The sequence below is a fragment of the Hemicordylus capensis genome, chromosome 6 (assembly GCF_027244095.1).
Source record: "Hemicordylus capensis ecotype Gifberg chromosome 6, rHemCap1.1.pri, whole genome shotgun sequence".
Classification (NCBI taxonomy): domain Eukaryota; kingdom Metazoa; phylum Chordata; class Lepidosauria; order Squamata; family Cordylidae; genus Hemicordylus; species Hemicordylus capensis.
In genome coordinates, this window is record NC_069662.1 from 3133989 (window position 1) to 3158002 (window position 24014).

At 51.8% G+C, this 24014-nt stretch overlaps 1 protein-coding gene across 6 annotated transcripts in view; it reads left to right on the plus strand.

Annotated features, from left to right (window-relative positions):
• Positions 1-1455: 1455 nt before the first annotated feature.
• DNAH2 (dynein axonemal heavy chain 2) overlaps positions 1456-24014 on the plus strand; it is a 158803-nt gene continuing 136244 nt past the window's right edge. For 2 of the 6 annotated variants that reach the window (XM_053259990.1, XM_053259995.1), the window contains exons 1-6: positions 1602-1635; positions 2244-2465; positions 13247-13335; positions 16098-16268; positions 17549-17777; positions 18605-18715. In XM_053259990.1, coding sequence (XP_053115965.1) covers positions 2324-2465; positions 13247-13335; positions 16098-16268; positions 17549-17777; positions 18605-18715 — 742 coding nt within the window. In that variant the 5' untranslated portion in view covers positions 1602-1635; positions 2244-2323. Of the gene's footprint in view, positions 1663-2243; positions 2466-13246; positions 13336-16097; positions 16269-17548; positions 17778-18604; positions 18716-24014 lie in introns of all 6 variants that reach the window. The other 4 variants (XM_053259994.1, XM_053259991.1, XM_053259993.1 and 1 more) reach the window with 4 other exon arrangements.

Consider the following 24014-nt stretch of genomic DNA (forward strand, 5'->3'; position numbering starts at 1 on the left):
TCTGGGTAAAATACAAAGTGCTAGTAATTACCTTTAAAGCCCTAAACAGCTTAGGAGCGGGTTACCTGGGAGAGCGCCTTCGCCGGCATGATCCCCACCGCCCCATTAAGGTAATCGAGAGAGGTCTGTCTCCATATGCTGCCAGGAATGGGCCTTTTCTAGTTGCTCCTGGGCTATGGGATGAGTTCCCTGTATGTTTGCGGTTTAACATCTTTACCAGCCTTCCAAAGAGCCCTTAAGACACTTTTAAAAAGCCAGTCTTTTGGTAATCTTTGAATGTTTTAAATTATTTTAAGAGTTTGTCTTATTTTGTTTTCATTGTGTTTATTTTTGTGAACTGCCTACAGCCTTCGGAGCCAGGTGGTATGTAAATTAAATAAATAAAAACTCCCAAGGTGATCCATCTGCTTTAACTCATGTTGGATGTAACTCCAGAATGATTTGGGACTTGTGAATAATATCCGGTCCTTAGAGAAGTCACCTATTTAGAAAGGATTTGTGCGTGGTTCTTGTATCGTGATCTTGCAATAATGTGTTTTTAATACATTCATGTGTTGCATTAATGATACCAAATGATAAAACATCTGATTTTGAAATATATTTTATGCATTAGGAGTAATCTTTTAATTATTACTACGGGCATGAGGAGTGTACCTATTCTTAGTACTATATTGGTCAGAATCACCCAGCAAGTATTATGGCTGGAATGGTGATTTGAACTCGGGTCTCCCCCATCCTAGTCCAGCACTCTAACCACTACACCAGGTAAGATTGTGTCCACCTACCTACCACAAATGGTAGCATTGACTCTGGCAATAAGAATGGAGTCACTTTTGTGGAGCAACAAACACCTTATTTATTTTATTTATTTATCATATGGCATAGAGGATGTGCAATGCATGCTGGGACTCATGCTGACAGTGGTGGTTCTTGCTTCGCACTAGGGGAGACCTCATTCACTCCCTCAGGTCAGGCATTCACTAAACAAAGTCCCCTCAGCCACCTGCTAAGCCTGAGCACTTGAGCTCCCTCCTCCCACCACTGTGGAAAGGTCCTTTATAGTCCCCTCGTGCTCAAAGCTATCCAATTAGGCGAGACTCTGATAATGATTGACAAGCTTGTTCCTTCCTTCAGCGCTCAACCGGCTTTGTCCTCCTCCCGCCTCCTCGGGGCTGTGGAGTGAGCCCCGCGCGTTCTGCTCCTTCGGCCCCCACCCCAGCTCCCTCCGCCTTCGTTGACTCCCGCGAACTGTCAGTCATTTTTTCCGAGCTCCTCCCCTCTTCCAATCGTCAAGCGCGAGGCGGGAACTGAAGGAACTGACCCCTTTCTTTTCTCTCCCACAGCTCCTCCTCCTGTCACTCATGGGGCGCAAGGCCCGCCCTCTCAACCCGCACTCACGCCCCTCCCCGTCGGCTATCAATCTCGAAGCCAGAGCTCCTCCCCCACACGACAACGGTCGCTTGGCGCCGACAGACTCCGCCTCGGCTTCAGTCCTCGCCACCCCATTGGTGGCTCGACGGAGCTCGGGGCTCCTCCCCCTACGCTTTGCCGTTGATCCGTTGCTCGTGGAAACGTTGTCGGGTGGGCGGAGTTCTGGAGGGGACCGAGATTTTTTGGAGTTGGGGGAGGGGACAGGTGCGAAGTTGGGACTAGCAGGGGAAGGTGTGTGTGTGGGGGGGGTTGGGGAAGGGGAAATGGGAGAGGGGCAGGGCATCCCTTCATTAGCAAGGCGGGGGGGGCTGGAGGAGAGCAAATGGGGCGATTCAGGTGTGTGGGGGGCTCGTGGGTTATTAGTAGGTGGCATAGGAGAGAGCGAGGTGAGGGCGTCGTCCATGAATCGTTTGGAGGTGCTCCCCACCCCGCTGAAGACCTGTGCAAGGGAAACAGAGTGGGGGTGGAGGGGGCAGATGGGTGAATTGCTTTTCGTCCTGCCTTTTCTCTGAGGGGCTCAGGGTGGCTTGTGGTGGTGCTGTCCCTCGTGTCCCCCCCCCCCTTTCGTCCTTGCAAAAACCCTGTGAGGTAGCTTGGGCTGTTCCCTGTGAACTTCAGGGCTGACTGAGAAGGGATTGGAACCTGTTTCTCCCTACTCCTTCTCTGACTGCTACACCACACTGCCTCTCTTCAGTCTAATCGGGAATGAGGAGGTGTAGGATATGTGGGGAGTGGGGGGAGAGCATGGTGGAGGCGAAGGGCTATAGTGATGGGGGTGCAGTGTAACGTCCCCCCTTTCTGATCACCTCTAGGCATTGGCCCACCCGTCCCTGCTGTGTGCCTGGCGCTTCCTAATGGTGTGCATGACTTTTACAGACTCCTGTGGTGAAAGATGAGTGCGCGGCGGCGTGGCCCGTCTGGGGAAAAGAAAGGAGGGGACAAGAAAGGACGCCGAAGTGCTGGCCGAGCACCTCCTGTGTCCACTCCGAAAATTGAAGTTCCGCCAGAGGCGTCCATCTCTACTGAGATTGATGGTATTTTTGGAAAAGTCTTCTTGGAGCTTTTACTTGCTGATGCCAGATCCTCTGCTGAGCACCTCTTTGGCCTCTCGCCTTAGGAGTGCTTGATGCCTCTGCTGCTGGTATGGGATCTTTTAGGCTTTGGGTACAGAGGTGGTGCACCTAGGTAATTTTGGAGTCTGGACTAAAAGGCCTTTGGAGGAGGCGCCCCCTGCCCTGCAAATTAAGCATCATCATGCTCTGCTGGGCGACCACACTTCCTAGGGCCCCCAGAGGCTGTGGAGGCCCTGGACTTCGGCCCCGAAGTCCAGGGGTAAGAGCGCCTCTGTTTGGATAGGTGCCATTTTTGGACAGAGTTCTGTGTGGTATGAGCTTGGAGACGTTCAAATTCTGCACTGTAAGACTGAATTTTGTGACCCGAGTAGATTATGCAGTCAGCAAAGTTTGGTGCGGCTTGTTTATTATTTTGAATGACTGTGCTAGCTGTTGGGTGTAGCTACAGTATGTAGGGCACTCATATCCCCCATTCCTGATCACTGGATGTTCTGCTCAGCCCCAAGCAGACTCGGGAGATTTTGCTGGACATTTCTCATATGTTTATGCCTACCTTTTGCATCGCTTGCTTAAAGGAAAAAAGATGGCTGGGCTGCTCAGGATGCTGACTTTTGTGTCCCTAATTGGCACTTTTCTGAAGTGGTCCTGGAAACACAGAATGTAAATGGGTCTTTCCATAGAAGGGTAACGAGCTGTTGGGTGCCCACGAAAGGATGCTGGAAATCTTAAAGTCAAGATGTCTGTTTTGCTTCCTGTCTCCTGCCTGTCTTTGTCCTCCTGACCTGTCTTCCCTCTTCTCTGACAACCAGTGTGGATATAAATATCTGCTGGTCCAGTTTATGTTCTGTCGACCTTAAGGAAAGGCAATCCATGTGTACATTCACCCTCACCTCATTGTGGTTTTGGCTGCCACTGTGCAAATATTCCTAAAATTCCAGTTTTTCAAAAGTCCAACCCTCTGATCTAGCTCTAGGTGCACAAGGATGAGAATGGGGATGCACATCTGTGTTTGGGTGTGCATCTGACTTACATCTGTGGCCCCCGATGGAAGCCTCTTCCCATGCCTGAATCGCCTTCTCTGAATCAGGGTGATTGTCCTTTAATCAGAATTATGCGGATGAAGCAAATGAGATGAGCTGTTCTGTAATTTGCATAATTCAGATCCAAATGCTTGGGTCTCTTTCCCCCCCCAAAAAACCACACACAAAAAAACAAAAACAAAAAACGGGACCTTATGCAAATTCTCCTGGGAAGGGGTTGAGGGTAGCCTTTTTGATGTCCCCATGTTGCATGGGAAACATATGGCAGGGCTTGCCTCTTCCTCCCTTCTTGGGTTTGAATCCTCAAGTATTTTCAATTGCTTTATTTTTGTGGGGGGGAAAGAAGGTGGCCGTGTACAACTTCCAGCCCTTGATGTGTATCTTAACCAGTCCGGTGAGTTCCCCTCAGTCTCTCCCTCCTGCATGTTACCACAGTAACCCATCGGGATTTCCAACAGCAGCTCTTCAAAGCTCAGACCGGCTCTTGCGTCCTGGCAGTCATTGGTGCCTAATGTAACGTGCACAAAGCCGGCTCTTCTTTGGCCCTCTACTCCAATCCAATCTGCCACGACAGGCGGGGAAATGACATCTCCTGTCAGGCGACTGAACGCCGTCTGAATCGGGAAGCACAGCTATGGTGCACACCCCGCCAGCTGAAGCCGCAGGAGGGTTGTATTCAGTGTGCGCAGGGGATTTATTATGGAACGGAACAGGAGAAAGGAGAGGCAAGATGAAAAGGAAGAGAGACAGACAGACAGGCTAGTGCCTGAGCATAGGCTTCCCTGAAACATCAGAGTTAAAAGGAGGAGACTTCCCATCTTGGCCCGGCTCTTGGTGTTCTGGGCTGTGTTTGTATTCCATGCTTGCTTACAAGGGTTCTCAAGCTTGGGTCCCTGGATGTTGCTGGACTACAACTCCCATCATTTCCTGCCACAGTGGCCTTTGGTGGGAGAATGATAGGAATTATATTATTATTATTATTATTATTATTATTATTATTACATTTATATCCCGCTCTTCCTCCAAGGAGCCCAGAGCGATGTACTACATACTTTGAGTTTCTCTTTCACAACAACCCTGTGAAGTAGGTTAGGCTGAGAGAGAAGTGGCTGGCCCAGAGTCACCCAGCTAGTTTTCATGGCTGAATGGGGATTTGAACTCGGATCTCCCCGGTCCTAGTCCAGCACTCTAACCACTACACCATGCTGGCTCCAACAATATCTGGGGACCCCAATTTCAGAACCCCTGCCTTATGATATTTTTACATTTTGAAAGAAAAAAAATGTGAAAGCAGGTGGTAAGCAGCTCAATAGTCATCACTGCAGTTACTGATCAAAGTGTGGAGCAGTGGGATGGAAGGTCCGTAGGGGACATGCTTCAATGTCGTAAGAACTCTGAAGAGGAGGAGGAGATGGAGGTCAGCAGGCACAGCATTGCACTGTCTCATCTTCTCCTTTTACTGTGGGGTCTGACCTCTGGTGAAGAGCCGAATGGCCATGGGTCCTGGCCAGGCCAGTGGAAGGGGTTGCTCCCTTATAGATCAGGAGGAAGGAGGATGCGATCAGCATCTGGCCAGCTGTGAGCAGGAGTCATGACTGAGCAGCCTGGCCCGTTGAACCTGCCCACTAGAGACTTTGGAGCAGCAGGTATGCAGACAGGAGTACCTCTGAAACCTCTGAGGTGTGAAGGTTCAATGGGAGACCCATGTGACACATGTAAAGGAGCTGAGGCGTGACTCCTTCTCTCACAACTGTCCACCTGTGGGATGGCACACTCGGCGGGACGGGACTGGGAAGAAATGGAGGCGAGCCAGAGCTCCAGCAGCAGAAGAGGAAGGAGACTGGACTCCCATCCTACTGGAGACTGGACAGGATGGGCCTGTGGGGTGCAGACAGATGGGGAGGGCCGAGCTCTTCATGCCCTAGGCCGTCTCAGGCCATTCTGCCTCTGGTCCCCAGACATATTTAGTTGCCATATTTATATACTGCCTGATACGTAGAACTCCCCATCTGTCCAAAGATAATATTTGTATCTTGCACTGGATTCCTTGCCAATGAGATCTTGGGATAGAACTGGATTGGTGGGTATTCTAAGGGCCAGAATTGGTGATCCGGGGGGCAGCTATGGCTGTTCTTTGTGTGAATGCCCTGTTCTCATATAAACTGGGGGATGGGGGTGGTTTTGAGCCTACAGGTGAAACTCGGAAAATTAGAATATCGTGCAAAAGTCCATTAATTTCAGTAATGCAAATTAAAAGGTGAAACTGATATATGAGACAGACGCATTACATGCAAAGCGAGATAAGTCAAGCCTTAATTTGTTATAATTGTGATGATCATGGCGTATAGCTCATGAAAACCCCAAATCCACAATCCCAGAAAATTAGAATATTACATGGAACCAAGAAGACAAGGATTGTAGAATAGAACAATATCAGACCTCTGAAAAGCATAAGCATGCATATGTATTCAGTACTTGGTTTGGGCCCCTTTTGCAGCAATTACTGCCTCAATGCGGCGTGGCATGGATGCTATCAGCCTGTGGCACTGATGAGGTATTATGGAAGACCAGGATGCTTCATTAGCGGCCTTCAGCAATTCTGCATTGTTTGGTCTCATGTCTCTCATCCTTCTCTTGGCAATGCCCCATAGATTCTCTATGGGGTCAGGTCAGGCGAGTTTGCTGGCCAGTCAAGCACAGTACACTGTATACTTTTCGGAGGTCCGATATTGTTCTATTCTACAATCCTTGTCTTCTTGGTTCCATGTAATATTCTAATTTTCTGGGATTGTGGATTTGGGGTTTTCATGAGCTGTACGCCATGATCATCACAATTATAACAAATTAAGGGTTGACTTATCTCGCTTTGCATGTAATGCGTCTGTCTCATATATCAGTTTCACCTTTTAATTTGCATTACTGAAATTAATGGACTTTTGCACGATATTCTAATTTTCCGAGTTTCACCTGTACTTCCTGCATGGAAAGTACCCTTGTAAGATTGCCTTGCTGTCTTTCTGCGTGTCCATCCGTCAGTGTATGTGTGTCCCAACAACATGCAATGCCTGTACTGATTTGTACCAAATTTGGTGCAGATGTTGTGCCACATAGGAACACCTGAATGGCTTGGTTTGTGATGATGTCATGCACCCCGATCCAAGACATGGAAAGTAGGTAGATTCGTTCTTACCTGAACTGCTTGATAATTTTTGCCTTCACTGCAGGCACATTTCCCCCAACCAGACTTCAAAGTGTGCCCAGCTGGGGAGAAAAGGGCCTGTGATGGAGTAAAAAGTAGATTGCCTGCCATCCCCTGCTTCCTCCCCAAATGGGGCAGATGCACGAAAGCAACCAAGACTGCTCCATTCCATCTCATTTGGTTCAAGCACTTGAGCTAAAGGAGAAACGTTCTCAGCTGCCTTCTCAGGCAGGGAGCATGGGCAAGAGGCCAGCTCCATGAAGAACCCACTGGGGAGACAGTCTGCTGTCCTTCAGCCCACCAGCTCTCCATCTGACGTGGCATTTCACCCAGAGAGTTTTGTTTCCTCACCAGCCGCAGCAGCAGCAGATGGGGGAGATGCTGAGTGGGGGAGGCAAGAAGGGAGGACAGGACCTTGTCTGTCATAGAACAATAGCAGGTGTCCAGCCATCAGATGGGAGAGGAGGAGAAGGAGCCTCCCATCTTCCCAAGCTGTCTTTGGTTTAGATTTCACTCCTGTGTCAGGCTCTACAAGTGGTGGTGAGTAATGAGACTTAATGAAGTCTTGCAATGGCTATTAGTAGCTATATGGAGCCTCCAGATGCAGAGCCAGTAAGCCTTGGAATATTAGTTGCTGGGGAGCAGCAGTGGGAGAGAGCTGTTGCCTTCCTGCCCTGCTTGTGGAGGCATCTGGTTGGCCACTGTCATAAGGTTGCTGGACTAGAGGAAGCAAGGCACCTCTTTGGTCACTTTGATGTCCTTTATATTTTGGAATGGAACCCCCATGTGCAGAGGCCGTCTGCTTCTGAATACCAGATGCAACTCCTCAAAGCTGGAGAGGGCTATTGCCTTCATCTCCTGCTTGGATTTCCCAGAGGCATCTAGTTGGCCATTGTGGAGGGCAGAATGCTCAACTTTGGTCTGATCCAGCATGGCCCTTTTTTATCTTCTCCAGGCCACCCCCAGAGGCAGGGATAATGTGTGCATGGCTCTGGGTTGGGGGCAGTATCCCAAGAACGTAAAACAACCCTGCTGGAATAGGCTCAAGACCTGTTCAGCATCCTGCTTCCTTTTGCCAGGGCAGTCTTATGGAGAGGGCTTTGTAGCTTGGGAAGAGTGCTGATGCTTCCTTTTGATAGCTGGGGAGACCCTTCCTTCCTTCCTTCCTTCCTCCCTTCCTTCCTTCCTTCCTTCCTTCCTTCCTTCCTTCCTTCCTTCCTTCCTTCCTTCCTTCCTTCCTTCCCTTTTGAGAAATCCAGGAGATGCATCTGAGGAAGCTGATGAATTGTGGTCCACCCACTGCAAGGAGCCAGCTTGCTATCAGGACTTAGTGACATGGCTATTGCAACCGTCTAGCACAGCTGCTCTTGGAACTTACCGGACAGGGAAAGTGAGGCTAGTTCTCTTCTTGCTCGTGGCCTACCAGGTCTGTCTTTTCTGGGGCAGCATTAATTGTGCATGTTACAGGACCATAGCATAGGGACTGCTCCCTAGTGGTCTTGCTCATCATCTCCCAAAGCTTTTAGCAGGGCAAGGTGAGGTGGCCACCTCAGGAGGAGGATCTGGAGTGCCATTAAGGCAGCAGAGAGAGAGGGTTGAGTGCTGTGACCCACATGGAGGATGACCCACCAGAAAGTTCTCCTGGCTCAGCCTCTTTTCGGAGAGGCGTTCGGGTGGATTCTCCCCCACTTTACATAGTGTGCATGGAAGTTTGGTTTGGGTTTTCTGCCTCAGGCCCTGGAACGGCTTGGCCCCCTCTTCCTTCCTCTTCTCCATCTCCTGCAATCCCTTCTCTGCTCTCAGTAGAAAAAAAGTGGGGTGGGTGGGAAGCAGCCCCCTCTCAAACTGCCACTTTCAATAAGTATTAAATGTTTTAGTGCATGACAAGCACTGACACACAAGCCAGTTTATGGGGAAATTAATTGTAATTTGGTTTGACAACTCCAAATGTTCCAAAACAGAGCTTGACTCAAGTCTCCTAAAATGCACAGGATGTTAAAAAAAGAAAAGGAAAAGAAATACCTTTTGGGCTCATTTGATTTGCAGTTAGGATGCATGCTGCAGTCCCTAATTCTTTTTAAAATAAAAAACCTGGAAGCTTAGCTTTTCATGATATTTTGTAAAAAACCCAGAGTTCATAATTCCTCCATAGCCGGAGCTCTCTAAGCGGTTTACAATGATTTAGCATATTGCCCCCAACATTCTGAGTACCCAGAATGTTGGGGGCAATATGCTAAATCATTGTAAACCGCTTAGAGAGCTCCGGCTATAAAGCGGTATATAAATGTAAGTGCTATTGCTATTGCTATCTATGGGTGGGGCTTTGTGCTCAGGAATGACAGCTGGCGGTCCTGATCCTGCAGGGGACTTGTGCACCACCCAGCATTCTTTTGGCCTGTTTGTTTCCAAGGGGGAGAAGAGGCTGAGGGATCTGTGGGGAGCTGGCAAAGAGAGAGAGATGGAGCTGTTGATAGTCCAGAATGGTCTTCATCTTGTGTAGAGGAAGACCCCTTGGGTAGACCCCTGCTCACTGAGCAAAAGAGACACCTTTTAAGTGGTGATTCTCTTCTATTTAGCCATGGGAGAGCAACTGGCCCCATCCACCCTCAGCACAGCATCCCTCCAGTGGCTGTTGCTGGTGTCTTCCGTACGTTTCTTTTTAGATTGTGAGCCCTTTGGGGACAGGGGACCATCTTCTTGATATATTGTTTATTTTTTATGTAAACCGCTTTGAGAATGTTGTTGAAGAGCGGTATTTAAATATCCGTAGTAGTAGTAGCGGAGCCAGACAGCTCAAGAAAGTGAGAAGAACCGTTTTCTGGTTACCGTCCCTTAGCAAGGAGGGTTCTGGTGCTGAACTTGGAGAATGTCCAGCATCTGGACTGTTAGGGGCTCTCAGACAAAGTCCCCCTTTATATTATTATCCCCCCTCCCTCCCTTGAGCTCAGGGCAGCATACGTGGTACAACCTCTCCCATTTCGTCCTCACAACAGCCCTGTGAGGTAGGTTAGGCGGCAGGTCAGCAGTTGCCCAAGGTGACCCAGAGAGTTGTTTGCCCGAGTGGGGATTTGAACCCAGATCTCCTTGGTCTAAGTCCAGCACTGCGGCCCCAGTGTGTCGGGGGAGGAGGGCACCCCACTGCTTGCCTTTGCCCTACAGTCGCGAGTTGCACCCATGAAAGTAAAGGGGCGCCCTCAGAGACAGTGTGGGCTCTGTATGCACTGCTCCTTGCTCTAGCGCCTGCGTAACCCCGGCTTGAGTTCTCTTTCTTGGCCACAGGACAAGGAACCCCCCATTTCGCAGGGGATGAACATGTGTGCTTGCAACCCCCTGCCCTCACGCCCAGGATTGCTTCCTGAGCCTGCGCCCCCCTCCCTGCTCTTACTCATTGCTCAAGGCTCTTGACTGCTTGCGCCACACTCCACAGTAGACTCTTCCCCGCCAATTTAAAAGCCAACGGGCTGATGGTTCGCTTGCTTAAGGTATCAACATAATTGCCCTACAGAAGGTTGTCTGCCGTCCAGAGTATCCCCCTCTGGCCACTCTGTGTGGAATGGCAGGTGGCCTGCTGCCTGGCACCTCCTCCGTGTCCGTGCCTTGCTGCGCTTGTGTGCCAGAGAGGGAATGCATCCACCCCACTCGCCAGGGATTTTACCGCCAGAGACTCTGGACTGGGGGAGCAACCCTGAAGAAGGACAGCTTGAGCCCCTGAAGCAGGGATGCTCAGCCTCGAGTCCTCAGTTGCTGTTGGACTACATCTCCCATGATCCTGAGGGCCATTGTGAGAACCCCTGCCCTCAACGCCAGTGATTGTGGAGATGGGCCACTCCAAAGACCCCTCACAATGAGAACCTAAGAACAGCCCTGCTGGATCTCAGCTGGAAGGCCCATCCAGTCCAGCATCCTGCTTCACACAGTGGCCAGCCAGGTGCATCTGGGAAGCGTGCAAGTGGGGGAATGAGGGCGATGCCCCTTCCCGTTGGTGTTCAGGGGCATGCCCCCCGATCTTCCATGCTTCCCCAGAGCTGAAAAGACGGGTGTGTTGGCCTGCACAGCAGCTCCTGCCAGGAGCAGAGTGCAGATGTGTCCCTTCTGGAGCCGGGGTTCAGAGGGCTGGGGCTCATTCAGACATGGCATGGCTTGCCTGGGATGGCTCTCTGGTGGAGGCTTCCCTATTCTGAGCACCCTGAGAAATGCAGAACCGGAGAGCATTAGTTGGATTCTTGTTTGTGCATGCGTGTGCGCGTGTGGTGCGCAGATTGCCGCCACGCTTGGTGAGAGCCTACCCTGCTGGGTTTCTGAGCTGCAAATTCAAATAGAGCAAGGTTTCAAACAGCTCTGAGACGTGATTGCAAAGCACCAGCAGGAGGAGGCTGTCTGCCTCGTGCTCTGTGTGGATTCAAAAGAGGGCTTGCCTCGAGGTGACCAGAGGCTGCTGCCTAGGACGGCCAGTTGCTGGGGCTCCCTTGGCTTCCGGGTTTTTCTCTGAGGATGACAAGGCCCAAGTGGCAGAGCTGGGCGCATTGTTGGGGAGGGGGGTGGCACGGTGGCCTGACACTGGCTTCACCCACAGAGGCCTCAGGCCCTGACATGGAAGTTGGTGCCTCCCGCCCGCAACTGGAGCAGAAGCTGTGCTGCCATCTAGAAGGCTCCTTTGCCTACACAACTCCTCTTTGCAAACTACTGACGTTAACGGAAGAGTGAAATCTACAAACACCTGGACATTCTCTGCTTTGCTAAAGGAGACCAAGGGGTGCTGGTTTTAAAGTGGTGGCCCTGAGCACCCAGGAGGGTCCCCGGCACTGCCATTCTAAAGCAGACCAAGCTACTGGCAGCTCACACTCCCAACCCCCCTCCCCCAATAAGTGCAGAGTTTGTGGTGCCTGCAGGGGTGAGTGGAAAGAATTCTCTCCTCCTCTTGCATTTGCAAGGAGGCCTCTCCTTTTTCCTGCTTGTCTCATTGGTTTTGGAAGGTGGCGGGGGTGGGTAGGTGGGGGGGAGCAATGGAAATGGAGGGGTGGAGCTGCAGAGACTGCTCTGGGGAGGGGAGGGGAAGACACTGTGTGCTTGTGCGGAAAAAAGATCTCTCCCTGCCCTCAGGCCCCTGTCAGTGCTATTTGGAGGATCCCATCTGGCTTTGGAGGCTTTAGGCAAAACAGTGAAAGATTTTTCTCTTTCTTGTTTCGGGAAAACTTTTGGGGAGAATTCTGTGGCAGCTGCCACACTTTGCTCTCCCAGGAGAGCCGGACCACAGAAGCCAGACTGCTTGCAGGGGCTCTGATGTGAGGCTTGGGCATCCTCCTGTGACTTGGCAGGAGAGTCTGCCTCTTGGGCAGCCCAGCCCAGCCCAGCCGCTTGCAGGCAGCAAACTGTCTCACCCTCTTTTCATGGTGCTGTTGCAGCCGAGTGGATTTCAAAAACCTTGCGCTGTGGTTGGGAAGCTGCAACAACACCTCCAGAGCCACGATAACAAAAATGCCCCAAGAAGAATTCCTCTTCCTTAGTGACTGTGGGAACTCCCCACCACCCCCAGTGTACCTGCAATTGTGCCCAGGTCTCTTGCACTAGGTACAGCAGAATGCAACCCAATTTCTTTATGGCCGAGGTTCTCAAACTTGAGGCCAGTGTTTCCTGGAATAGGAATTCCCAGGTGTTGTTGGCTACAACTCCCAGCATCCTCAGCTGCAATGGACTTGGGCTGGGGATTATGGGAGTTGTAGTCATCAGCGTCTAAGAATCCCTGTTCCAGGGAACACTGCTCGAGTCCCCTGTACTGTTGACACCCATCATGCCCACCTACAGTGGCCTTCAGCCAACTTCTGAGGACCCAAGGCTGAGGACCCCTGCTTTATGTCCCTTTGAAGTTAAGGGTCTCTCCCCACCCCCACCACATATGATTTAATGTCCTCCACTCTGTTCCCTTCTCTGGGATATCCAGAACCGCCAAAGACAAGATGTGGGGCACCAAGAAGTTAGACCTCATACAGTTCCCCTTGGGCTGGCTAACTGTATGGGTGGCTTTTGCTCACAGCCACCCAGGGCGGCTGTTTGCCATGAAAAAGTGGCTAGGGAAGGGTTGTCGTCAGTAACACCCCTCCTGCACCCCCGGGTGGGGTTTGGATGTATGTTTCCTTGACTCTTTTCCATGAGTCACTCTGCCTTCTGCACTGCAATTGCTCCGTGATGCTGTGCTGAGGCTTGTGTGTGTGTGTGTGTGTGGGGGGGCCTTCCTCAAGGCAGTGCATGTCTGGGTGGACTAGTTGGCCTTTGGACCCTTCTGTCTCTGTGAGCCAGGGGTTCTCCCCTGCTGTAAGTTACTCTGATTAGTTGCCTCATTGGAAAAAGGCCCGTGAGAGGGAAGAGCATGTTGGAAAGAGGTGTCTGTGTCTGGGTGTTCATCTGCATCTTTTTGGCCTCTTCAGGACACCAGCCTGCTGCTGCTTGAAAGGTGTCTGGGTCCTGGGTGGCAGCTCTGACCTCTGCCCCTTTGCCCTCCCCCCCAGATGCCGTTGCAGAAGCCCTGGACGCTGAGGAAGAGATCATAGCCGAATATGTTGCGCCTTTCACCCCTGAGGAGCAAGAAATTGATTTGGTATGTTGGGAGATCAGCTCCTTGCCCACAGGAAGGCTGGCACCTGGCTGGCACAAGAGGAGGAGCTGCAGGGAGCTTTCAGCGAGCTGGGCCCACGAGGGAGGACAAGGGCCCCTCTTCTGATGGCACTGACACAGCAAACCGGAAGCTGCCTTCTAGGCAGACCCTTGGCCGGTCCAGCTCAGTATGGTCTGCGGTGACTGCCAGCAGCTCTTCAGGCTTTCAGGTGCACATTCCTCAGCCCCGCTTGGAGATGCTGCCGCCAAGGACTGAGCCTGGGGCCTTCTGCATGCCAAGCAGGGGCTCTCCCACTCAGCCATGGCCCCAACCCCCGAGACAATGGTCTGACAGTGCTCGCATGGTGTCTCCCATCCAAATGCAAACCAAGGCAGACCCTGCTTAGCAAAGGGGCAATCCGTGCTTGTCACCACAGATCTGGCTCTCCTTTTGCGACGAAGCTTGCTCTGTGAGCTTGTGAATGCCCTCTGAGCAGAGTACAGCCCAAGCCTGGGCAGGCGAGAGACTGCTGAGCAAGCATGGCTCTCTGCCCTCTGCCTTGACTGCTGTCGAACCTCTAGCTAGTCTTGCATCCGGTGCCTCTTTCTCCTGCCTGTCTCTTGTTCTCTTTCAACATGCAGCAGGTAACATATAAAATCTTGCACAATTCAGAGGCTCCTTGGAGTGCCACTGTTTGGTCAGACAAACATTCCGACCTGAACTTGAACATGTCTGCTGGAAAACCACCACGGCAGCTGAATCAGTGTGGGAATGAAAGGTTCCCATGAAAATCCACCTCTCCAGCTTTGAAGCTTTTCTGCATCTCCTAGGTGGTTGCAAGAGGTTCTGATGCTGGGTCCTGCATTGAATGCAAATCCATGCTCTACTTGCCCAGCCGTTACACAGAGGCGGAGCAGATGCCTTTCTGGAAGGCTGTGCTTTCGTTCTGACCCAGGACCAGCCCTTCTGAGGCCCTTTGGCCTCCTCTGATAGAAACGCCGAAGGGAAAGAACAGAAAGTGGGAGATTGCCTGCATGGAATGTAACACAATTTTGTCGCATTACGGCCGGGAACATCTGGCTTTGCACTTCCATGCCAGATGTTATGTTAATTTGATCTTGATTTCCCAGGTTTTCTTTTAGAAGCTCTTGGGAATGAGAAAAAGTCTTAATATGTTTTTTTGGGGGGGAAACATACACTCTCACTTTCCAAGCCCAGGGAGTGGCTACTGCCCGGCTCCCTGTTTTCTCCTGTTCATTCTTTCCAGTTCCTGCCCTTTTTAAAATTTTATATTTAATTTTATTATTTTATCAGTTCCTGCCCTTGATTGTCTTTCCCCCGGTCTTTCCCTCTTCCTCGGCCAGGGACTGCCCTGCTTTGACAGCTCAGCTTACCTGAGTGACTGTCTTTCAGTCATCTTCGCAAGTCAACCTTCTTCCCTCTCTCTCCTTGGGCCACCTTGTGGGCCTCCGACAGAACAAGGGAGATGCAAGAGGACTGGGAATTGGCCCTTGTACTCTCCAGTTTCCATTCACATGATGGTGGGGCTTGGTTGGTGGAGTGTCCAGCCGGGCTACGAAGGGGCATCTGGCTTAGGGGCCTGTGGGGAGACCAGTTTGCCCCCTGGCTGCCCCCTCTTCCAATGTTGCTGAAGGCTGAGAAAGGGGCTGCTCTACACATCCTCCAGCCACTGTCTGATGGTTTTTAAAAAATTGTTCTAACCATGTGTATCCTGCTCAAAGCTGCTAACAACAACATTCTTTATTGACACCATTATCAAGCAATAAAGCAAACAAACCACCGCAAACTACAAAAAACAGGCAGACCCCATTGAAACAACAATTGATGCAAAAGGGGCATAGCCCTATTTCAGCAGTGGGGAAGGCCAGCGAATGAGGCCATCAGTCAGTCCCAAATGCCCTTTCATAAAAGCCAGGTTTTTGCCAGGCATCTAAAAGCGCTTTGGGTTGGGACTGGGAGATCCTTCCTGGGCAGGGCATTCTGTTGAGCCGGTGCCACTGTCGGAAAGGCCCTGCTTCTCATTGGCACCCACCTCGGCTCAGCAAAGAAACGGAGAACAGGATTTCAGATGCTGAATGCACGGGGTGTGGTACACATGTGAGGAAGTCCCAAGCCACTTAAAGTTTTAATAGTACATAACAGCCCTGCTGGACCAGGCCCAAGGCCTATCTAGTCCAGCATCTTGTTTCAAATAGTGGCCTACCTGATGCCTCTGAGAAGGCCATAGGCAAGAGGCGAGGGCAGGCCCTCCTGCTGTTACTCCCCTGCAACTGGTATTTAAGAGTCTGAGTGGCTATAGGCTACTCAGACTAATAGCCATTGATGAATCTGTCTTCCATGAATTTGTCTAAGCCCCTTTTAAAGCCTTCCAAGCTAGTGGTCATCACCACATCCTGTGGCAGAGAATCCCATAGGTTAATTATGCGCTGTGTGAAAAAGTACTTCCTTTTGTTGGTCCTGAATTTTTTTCATGAGATGACTCCTGGTTCTAATGTTGTGTCGATGCCTTCAGGAGGTGCATCTCCGACAGGTATGAGGCTTGGCCGTGTGCCATGGAACAGGACGCAAGACCAGGTGTCTGTGTGGTTTCCTGGCCAATTCCTCTGCATGTAGGAAGGTAGGAGGCCATGCAACTACATGCTGACTCCCTCTGTAGACTTCATATCCTTTCACATACTCTCTCTCTCTCGCGTGCGCTCGCCTGCGCTCTGCCAAAAGGGTAATCTCTTTCCCTCTGTGTCCAGAAACCCTGCATCCGAAGCCGGGTAGTGCTGAGCGGCCTCAGGGACGAGATGTGGACAGAGGAGCACGAGGCCACGATGGACCTCTTCTTGAAGGACGTCACCAAGCAGATACTGGTGTTCTACATTGACGACTTTGCTGGCTTGAAAGTGGAGCTGCTCATGCCACATCAGGTGGGGTTGTTGGCATGTCCTTGACCCCATGAAGGCTCCTCCATTTTAAAATAGTAACAACAAGAAAGGCTTTGCCTTCCTCAAGAACGTACCAAGAGCCCTGCTGGATCAGACTAACAGTCTATCCCTTCCAGTATCCTCCTCACACTGGCCATCCAGACACCTCTGGGAAGCTCGCAAGCAGGGCTTGACAGCGAGAATCCTCTCCTGTTGTTGTCCCTCTAGCAACTGGGGTTCAGAGGCAGACAGTCTCTGAAACTGGTGGATCCATGCAGCCATAGGGATTAGCCACTGATAGGTCTCTCCTCCTCCTGGATTAGACAAATCCATAGGTTCTCAACCTTGAGTCCCCAGATGCTGCTGGACTACAACTCCCATCATCCCCAAACACAATGTTCTTTTGTTGTGGTAGGGCATGATGGATGTGGCAGTCCAACAGTATCTGTAGACCCAAGGTTGAGAACCCTGGTCTAATCCTCTTGTACTAGATCTAGTTGCGCGGGGGTGGGGGGGTGGGGTGGGCTTTCCCTCCCTTTCTGGCCTGATACCTCAGTGGTAGCCCTTTGATTGTTTTGACTGTGTGCCACAGTTTGCCATTGCCACAGGTGTTTGCATGCATAGGGCATAAGACATTTCTGCCTTTTTGCTGACATGGGCAATCTCTTTGCCCTTCAGCTTCAAAGGTAGGAGTAGACGTCTCCTCCCTAATGCAATGGGAGAGCCCAGTTCTTAATTAAAAACCATCTCCCTCCACCCCACACTAACAACTCAGCTTTTCCATGAAACCTTTGCCTCAACTCCCTAGTCTTTATTTTCTGTTGCAAATTAGCCCAAGTAGTACATGTCAGTCAAATAATCATGTATCCTTCCCTAGTTTATCTTGGCTTGTGCTTCCCTCCTGTTTGTCTGTTGTTTCCCTTGCTGGCACCTTGGGGCAGGGACCTATCTTCTCATGCTTTGTATAGCATCATGCTGCAGATGGTGCTGTAGTAGAAATCATGTTGTTGACGATACAGTCCCTGCCCCACCCACTCCAGACTGTCCTCGGCAGGTGTTTTGCTTACCCTGGAGCAAGTTTCTGAGGGTGCTTCACGGGTGTGGCACAGCTTGGTGCTTGTGGTGCTTTAGCAGTCACTCTTGGGGTCCAGTTCTGGATCCTGGAAAGACCCATTGTTAGCTGTAGGGCAGTGCAGATGCTCCGTTCTCATCTTGTGGGGTGGGGTGGGGTGGGGGGTGCACCAGACTTGGCTTCTGCCTCTGATGCCAGCATTGTCCTGCAGGAGCAAAAGCAGCTCACGTATTTCATCCGCAAAGAGAATGTGGACATCTTAGAAGAGAATTTCCATGAGGTGGTACAGTTTGGCACCGTCCGGAGGCCCTACATCGACTCCCTGATGCGTGTCCTCAATGCAGTCTACCTCCCTCGACTGTTTCGCAAGTCGACCTGGCCTGAAAGCATAAAGAATGAGTTTTTCCTAGAAGTTTACCACTTCATGACCTCTCTCACAGGTGAGTCTCTGCCCTCCTTCATGCCATGTCTCACTTTTATGTCGGCCTCGATTAACCAGCTCACTACATACCAAGACCTGCCTCCAAAGATGTAATGCTGTTCAAACCGATCTGTGGAATTCAATACTGAGCAATGTGTGCAGTACTGATGCATGTCGTCCGTGTTTCTTGGCCCACAATTCCTTAGCCTACTAGCCTGACTCTTCACTTCCCTCAGAGAAGTTGCACGCTGTATCAGTATCCTATTGCTGATACCTTTCCTTTGAGCAGACAAAATATTGCTTGCCATTCTCTGACATCATAGCAGCACAGCCAGTGTGGCTGCAGAACAACTTGCTGACAGATGGGCAACAGTGAGCTTTTTGCCAATTTCTATATATCGGTATGCTTAGTATCTCTGAACTGGGTTTCCTTGCTTTGCCCTTGATGCTTCTGTCTCCTCCTGTCATTCATAAGCATCCACATCAGAATGATCTTTCTCAGTATCATATATGCCTGGAAAGCATTAGAAAAGCTAAGCACATTTGCTTAAACGTGTGAATGGAATAATTGTGTTCTCACACGGTCTGTGCCCTTTTGGCCACAGGTTTGGGGCGAGATGGGTGTGTGTGGGTTTCAGGTGGTAAGGGATGAGAACTGCAGCCCGCGTGAAAGGCCATGAGCAATCTTTCTTGCTCTGTGCTTTCTGGGAGGGCACTTCCTTCCCTCCTTCCTAGTCAGGGTCACAGGAGGGCCTTCCCTTCCCCCAGGGCTTGGCGACCATAAGCCACTAGGTAGCCATTTTCTGATTTCTCACCTTGACCAGATTCTTCTTTGTCCTCCTCCAGACACCCGCTCCAAAATGAGGGGCCGGACCGTCCTCTACATCCCAATGGAGGCGCTGAGCATCAAGCCGGAGGTGGCCGTCAAGGACAAAGCCCTGGTCCAGCGGCTGGAGAGTGAGTGGTGGCTGATATCTGGGGACCTGGCCTGGGAGGTGGGGAGAAGTGGGGTAACGAGATCAGCATACTGGGAGAAGAGCTGATGGGGAGGGGAGCGCTTGACCGGGAGCCTGGTGAGGGGAGCAGCCGCGCTCGGCCTGTAAGTGAATTAACCCTGGCAGCATATGAGCTGCATCCATCATTCCCAATCATGGAGAGATGGTTTGTCAGGCCGTGAGCGTGTGCAGGATCCCGTTGTGGGGTTATTAGTTCTGCTGCAGGCGTTCTGTGAGGAAATCAGATGCAGGGCAGGCGAGGCCTCTCCTCAGCCTTCCACCTTGCCTCCCTTCGCAGCTTGCCTCTTGGTGAAATGCTCTCCTCCCCCCCCCCGCCCCCATCAAAATGCCACACCACACACAGAATAAGGTGTGCAAAAGGAGCAAACAACTGCATTGGAATGATTTTCTGCATTATTTGAGCCTTCACAGCTTTTCAAATATTTTGCCAAGGACTGGGGGAAGGTGTGCAGCTGGAGGGAGAGAGACAGAGTTGAGGAGCCCTGGGAAGAGGCGGGCTACTGGGTGTGCAGGAGAGGCGGGATGCCCAGGGGAGGAATCCGGCTGCCCTTCTCCCCACTGCAGGCCCCGTTGGGACCCTTCTGGGTGCCGAGGATCCTTTCACCTCTGACAGGACAGATGTGAAGCTCTCCACTGATTAGTGTCTGGGTAGCGGGTTAAGCTGTTTGCGTGCTTTCCCCCTTCCCATCCCGGAGAGCCAGGGGCTTGGTCTTTCCAAACGGGAGCTGAGCTTTCCTTGATCCTGGGTTCAGTGCACAAGCTCCTGCGATGTGATTGCAAAGAGTGCTCGTTTCGCTTTGGTGGGTCTGGGAGGCATCTTGGGCAGGCAGAGGGTATGTATGTGGTGGTGGGCAATAATCAGGGGGGAGGTGGAGGAGGAGGAGGAGACGACAACGGTACTTCTCGGCTGCCGTGTGAGGACAACTCCCTGGGTTATCATCCCATGCTCGCTCCAGGGCAGGACGTATGCTAATTATAAAGCTATAAAAGGAGCCGGATGGTAACCCCACCCAGTTCTTTTCGTCCTGCTAACGCTCCAGGAAAGGATACTCAGCCTTGCTTCGTTCCTCGCTCTCGTCATGGGGGGTCCTCAGCCTTGGCTCTTTCTGCAAATTGTAATCCTCTTCACTCTGTGAACCTCCTCCCTGTAGAAGGCGACCCTTGCTGGATCACATCCTGTTTCTAACAAGTCCAACATCCTGTTTCCTATGGTAGACAGCCAGATGCCTCTGGGGAATCCACAAGCGGGGCATGGAGGCAATTGCCCTCTGCTACTCGCGCTCCCCAGCAACTGGTAGTCAGAAATATACTACCTCTGAACATGGAAGCTCCACATAGCCATCGTGACTAACAGCCATGGATAGACCTCTCCTCCTCCTCCTCCTCCTCCTCCACCACCTAATCCCCTTTTAAGGCCATCTAAGCCAGTAGCCATCTCCACACCTTGTGGCAGTGGAGTCCTTAAATTAATTTTGTGCTGTGTGAAGAGGGAACATGTTGTCTGTCCTGACTCTCCTGCCCATCATTTTCACCAAGTGACTTTGTGTGCTGTGTGTGGAGAGAGGTTGCGCGGAGAACTTCGCCCATTTTCTGTCCACCAAGGCACTTTCCAGATTACACACTGTTCTGCAGTAAAATGCTTCAGCTTGGCAGGATCGTTTTGAAAACGTAAATGGCTTGCACAACCCTCCTACATTGGGAAAATGCAGCTATTTTTTTGCGATGCACATGCAACATTGTAGGACTAAAACACAAGGGTAAAATCCGAAACAAAGCATCGGAAGTGTGACCGACACCTTGCTGACTGTGATGCCGAAACACAGGCAGTACAGAAGCGCACTTAGCGGACATGTTGTGACACTGTTGTAGTGCGCAATTTGTAAAGCGCCCAGGCATCATTTGATCCACCTGCATGACATCCCCTCCCCTGTCCTGCACACACGTCTGTGCCCCGCTTTGCTGTCTTGTGACCAGCAGCTAAGTTGTGAGATGGTGGAGGTGAGCCATCCTTCATCTTGCTTGCCAGCATTTCCTCTCCTCCTTGGGTCTATTATAGATTCTGTTGCTGCTATTATTATTATTATTATTTATTATTTTACTTTATTTTGAAGGAATGGAGTTGGGTTGGTGGGAAGCCTCATGTGCGGCATACACACCTCAAGAAATAAGAATGGTGGTGTGGGTGGGTGGGGGGCAGGGAGCCGCAACAACTCTGGCCCTGGTCCTAGCAGTCAGGACAGCACGTGGTTGTAATTCCTGCTGTGAGTCAGGCCCTCTGCAGTGCTGAGCAGGAGTGTGCACACATCAAGGCTTGGTCCCCTGGAGCCTGTGTTCAGTACCAGGGCTGAGCCTGAAAACTCAGGAGGCATGGATACAAGTGTCAGAGGGCGGAGGGCATCGCCACTGGATAAGCGCAAGCCACCCCCCGTGTTGGAGAGAAAGGCCTCCAGGTCGGAGGATGGAATGCACCAGGGGCTGTGTGCCTTAAGCCGAGGCCTAGGGTGCAGTACCAGCCGACGGGGATTTCAGGCCCATCCTGGCCCAGCAGGCCCTCTCAAACCCTGGCTTCTGAGCTGGCACCTCAGTCTAAGCTACTTGCCTTTGGTGTGAGGTCACCACTTCCCTTTCCCGGATTGCTGATCTGGCGCCTGCCCAGACTGGCTGTGACTATGAACCTGCCTCTGGCCCCTCTGGTCCTCACTTAGCACTCTGGAGCGCGACTCCTCACACCTGCTTTGAGCCCACTTGGGTGACTCCTGGACCTGACAGAGCCTGACAGAGGGCGAGAGGCGAGTCAAGCCAGCCCCGGCACTTCTCTTTGGGGAAGCGGACCCTTTGGCCCTCTGTTGTCAAAGGTTCCCTGGCTGGGATCCCCAGCTGTTTTTGAGCAATGGCTCCCCTCACCCCCAGCCCCAGTGGCCTTCTCTGGAGACCTGAGCTTGAAGGGACCCAGAGCCACCCTTGGAAACCCTTGTCCAGCAAGCAGGGTCTTGTCCTCGGGGGACTGCTTGCTGTTCCAGAGTCTGCGATGGTACCCTGAAGGCCTCAGAGCGTGGTTGCTTGAGACCCGAGGAGCTCGTGCCCTCCCTTTGCTGGAGGCTGCCTCTTTCTCCCCTCTGGCCTGCCACAATCCCAGGAAGAAGCTGCTGCCCATTCATGGGCCTCCCTTGGCCTGAGCAGGCAGTGGCATCCGAGCAGAGCTTTGGCTTGCGGGCAGTTGGAAAGGAGTAGGAGGGAGACCGTTCAGTTCTGCTAGGCGGTGGCTGGACAGGGAATAGTCACTCTTCACAGGTGGTGTTTCTTCTCCTTGCTCTTTTGAAGGGTTCCATTACCCCTCCCAAGCCCCCAGGGCATTCTTTGAGAGAGCTCTTCTGCCCTTGGCTTGCCACTTCTTGTGAGAGCCCCTTTCTGTGCCTAAAGGGAAGGGCCTGGCCCTGTGGCTCTGGCCTCCTCATTTGCCTCCGGGGGAGAGCCTAGTAGGCAGAGAAACCCTCCGCTTTTCTTTATTCTTCCCCCACCTCCCCCGGCCAGGAACTTCTTTTAGCCTCTGAGTCTGCTTGGCAGGGTGAAATTCCTGGTGGGCCTCACCAGCTTCCTTTCCTACCACATACCCTCTGAGGCAGGCAGGGGTTCCCAACCTTGGGCCCCCAGATGTTGCTGGAGTGGGCACTGTCATAACTTGGGGTGATGATGGGAGTTGTAGTGCAACAACATCTGGGGCCCCAAGGTTGGGAACCTGCTCTGCTCTAAAGCAGAGTCCCCCTTGGAGGTGGAACCGGGCCTCTCAAAGCCCTGCTGCTAGAGGTCTCTGAGCTGGAGAGACAGTGGACTCAATCCATCGCAAGCTCAGGGCCAGGCTGTGGCTCAGCCATTCCTTTAAATGTGGGTCCTTTGCATTGCAAGTAAACTTTGCAGAAGAAATGTTGAGAGGGCAGATGTGGGCATAGCACATTAGGAGGGTGAACAGATTTTATTTATTTGAAACTTTCTTATGCACGATACTGTAGTTTTTACTGTATTGTTCCTATTGTAGTTTCTATTGATGCTACTGATGTGACGAGATGTATAGTTTTCTGTGTGGTTCTGTTGTAATGAGAGGCCATTGACTGTAATAACAATAAAGTTGAAGTTAAATATGGGTCTGCTGCCACTACTGTGTGTAAAGCAGGGAGGTGGGTGTGCAATGTCAAGGGCAGGGGGGATGCCCACCTGCTGCTTGCCCACCTGCTGCTTCTCCCTGTCCCTGCAGTCCATCCCTCTGTGGGAATTTCTGCCCCAGAAAGCTCCAGGAACGAGCCCTGCTTGGAGAGAAGGGATGGTGCAGGGGGTGGATGGCTGCTTGGGGCAAAAGCAGGAGGGCGGCTCAGCATCCCCACCCACCAACACACTCCTTTGCCCTCTGAGCTACCACACAGGCCTGCTGTGTGTGTGGGGGGGGCATAGCCCCGTCCAAAGCCACAGGCCTGCCCTGCCGTGTCTGTGTGTGGCTTGGCCCAGGGGGCTTGGCCTAGCTCAGTACAGCACATAATGGCTACAGCCGCCTCTCCCTTGCTGGCCTCCCAGGGGACTCTGGTTCTTTGACTGCCCTGCAGGCGGAAATGTGGGTGAGAGAAATCACCAGTCCAATCCGGAGTGGCAGCTCATTTGTTCCGCCCTGCGCAAATTCAATTGAATGTCTTGCTGCGGACAAGGGGAAGAAGATGTTGACTGAATTATGCAGCGTGCGTGTCTCTATTAGGGATAATCAAGCCAAGTCTGGGCCAGGGTGTGACTGGCTAGGGGTTAGTCTGTCCTTTTCTTCCTCAGGCAGATGGTGGCAGGAGCCCACTGGGGGAGGCCCACTCCTGGGCCTTGCTTGCCTTTGTGGCCCTCCTGCTGCTCTAACCCAGCCACAACCCGGCCCCAGTTGCCCTATATACTATAGTGTACCTGTGAAACATTTCCCTGTGCACCTGACGTAAGTGTGTGTATGTGTATATTTTAATCCCTGGCATCATATGGATGCCTACTCCGGGCAACTGGGGCCGGGTTGTGGCTCCCCCATGCAAGGATGTGTACAGGATCGCCAACACATCTTTGCTGCTATGCAGCATGTGGAGCAGCCCAGAGCTTCTTGCCATCTGCTGTTGGTTTCCTTGGATCTGTGAGCACCAGCGCTTTCTTCATCCCGTCTTGCTTGCAGTGTTCCATAAGGGAGAATGAACCTTGCTTAACTACAACAGGGATTAATTGACCCATTC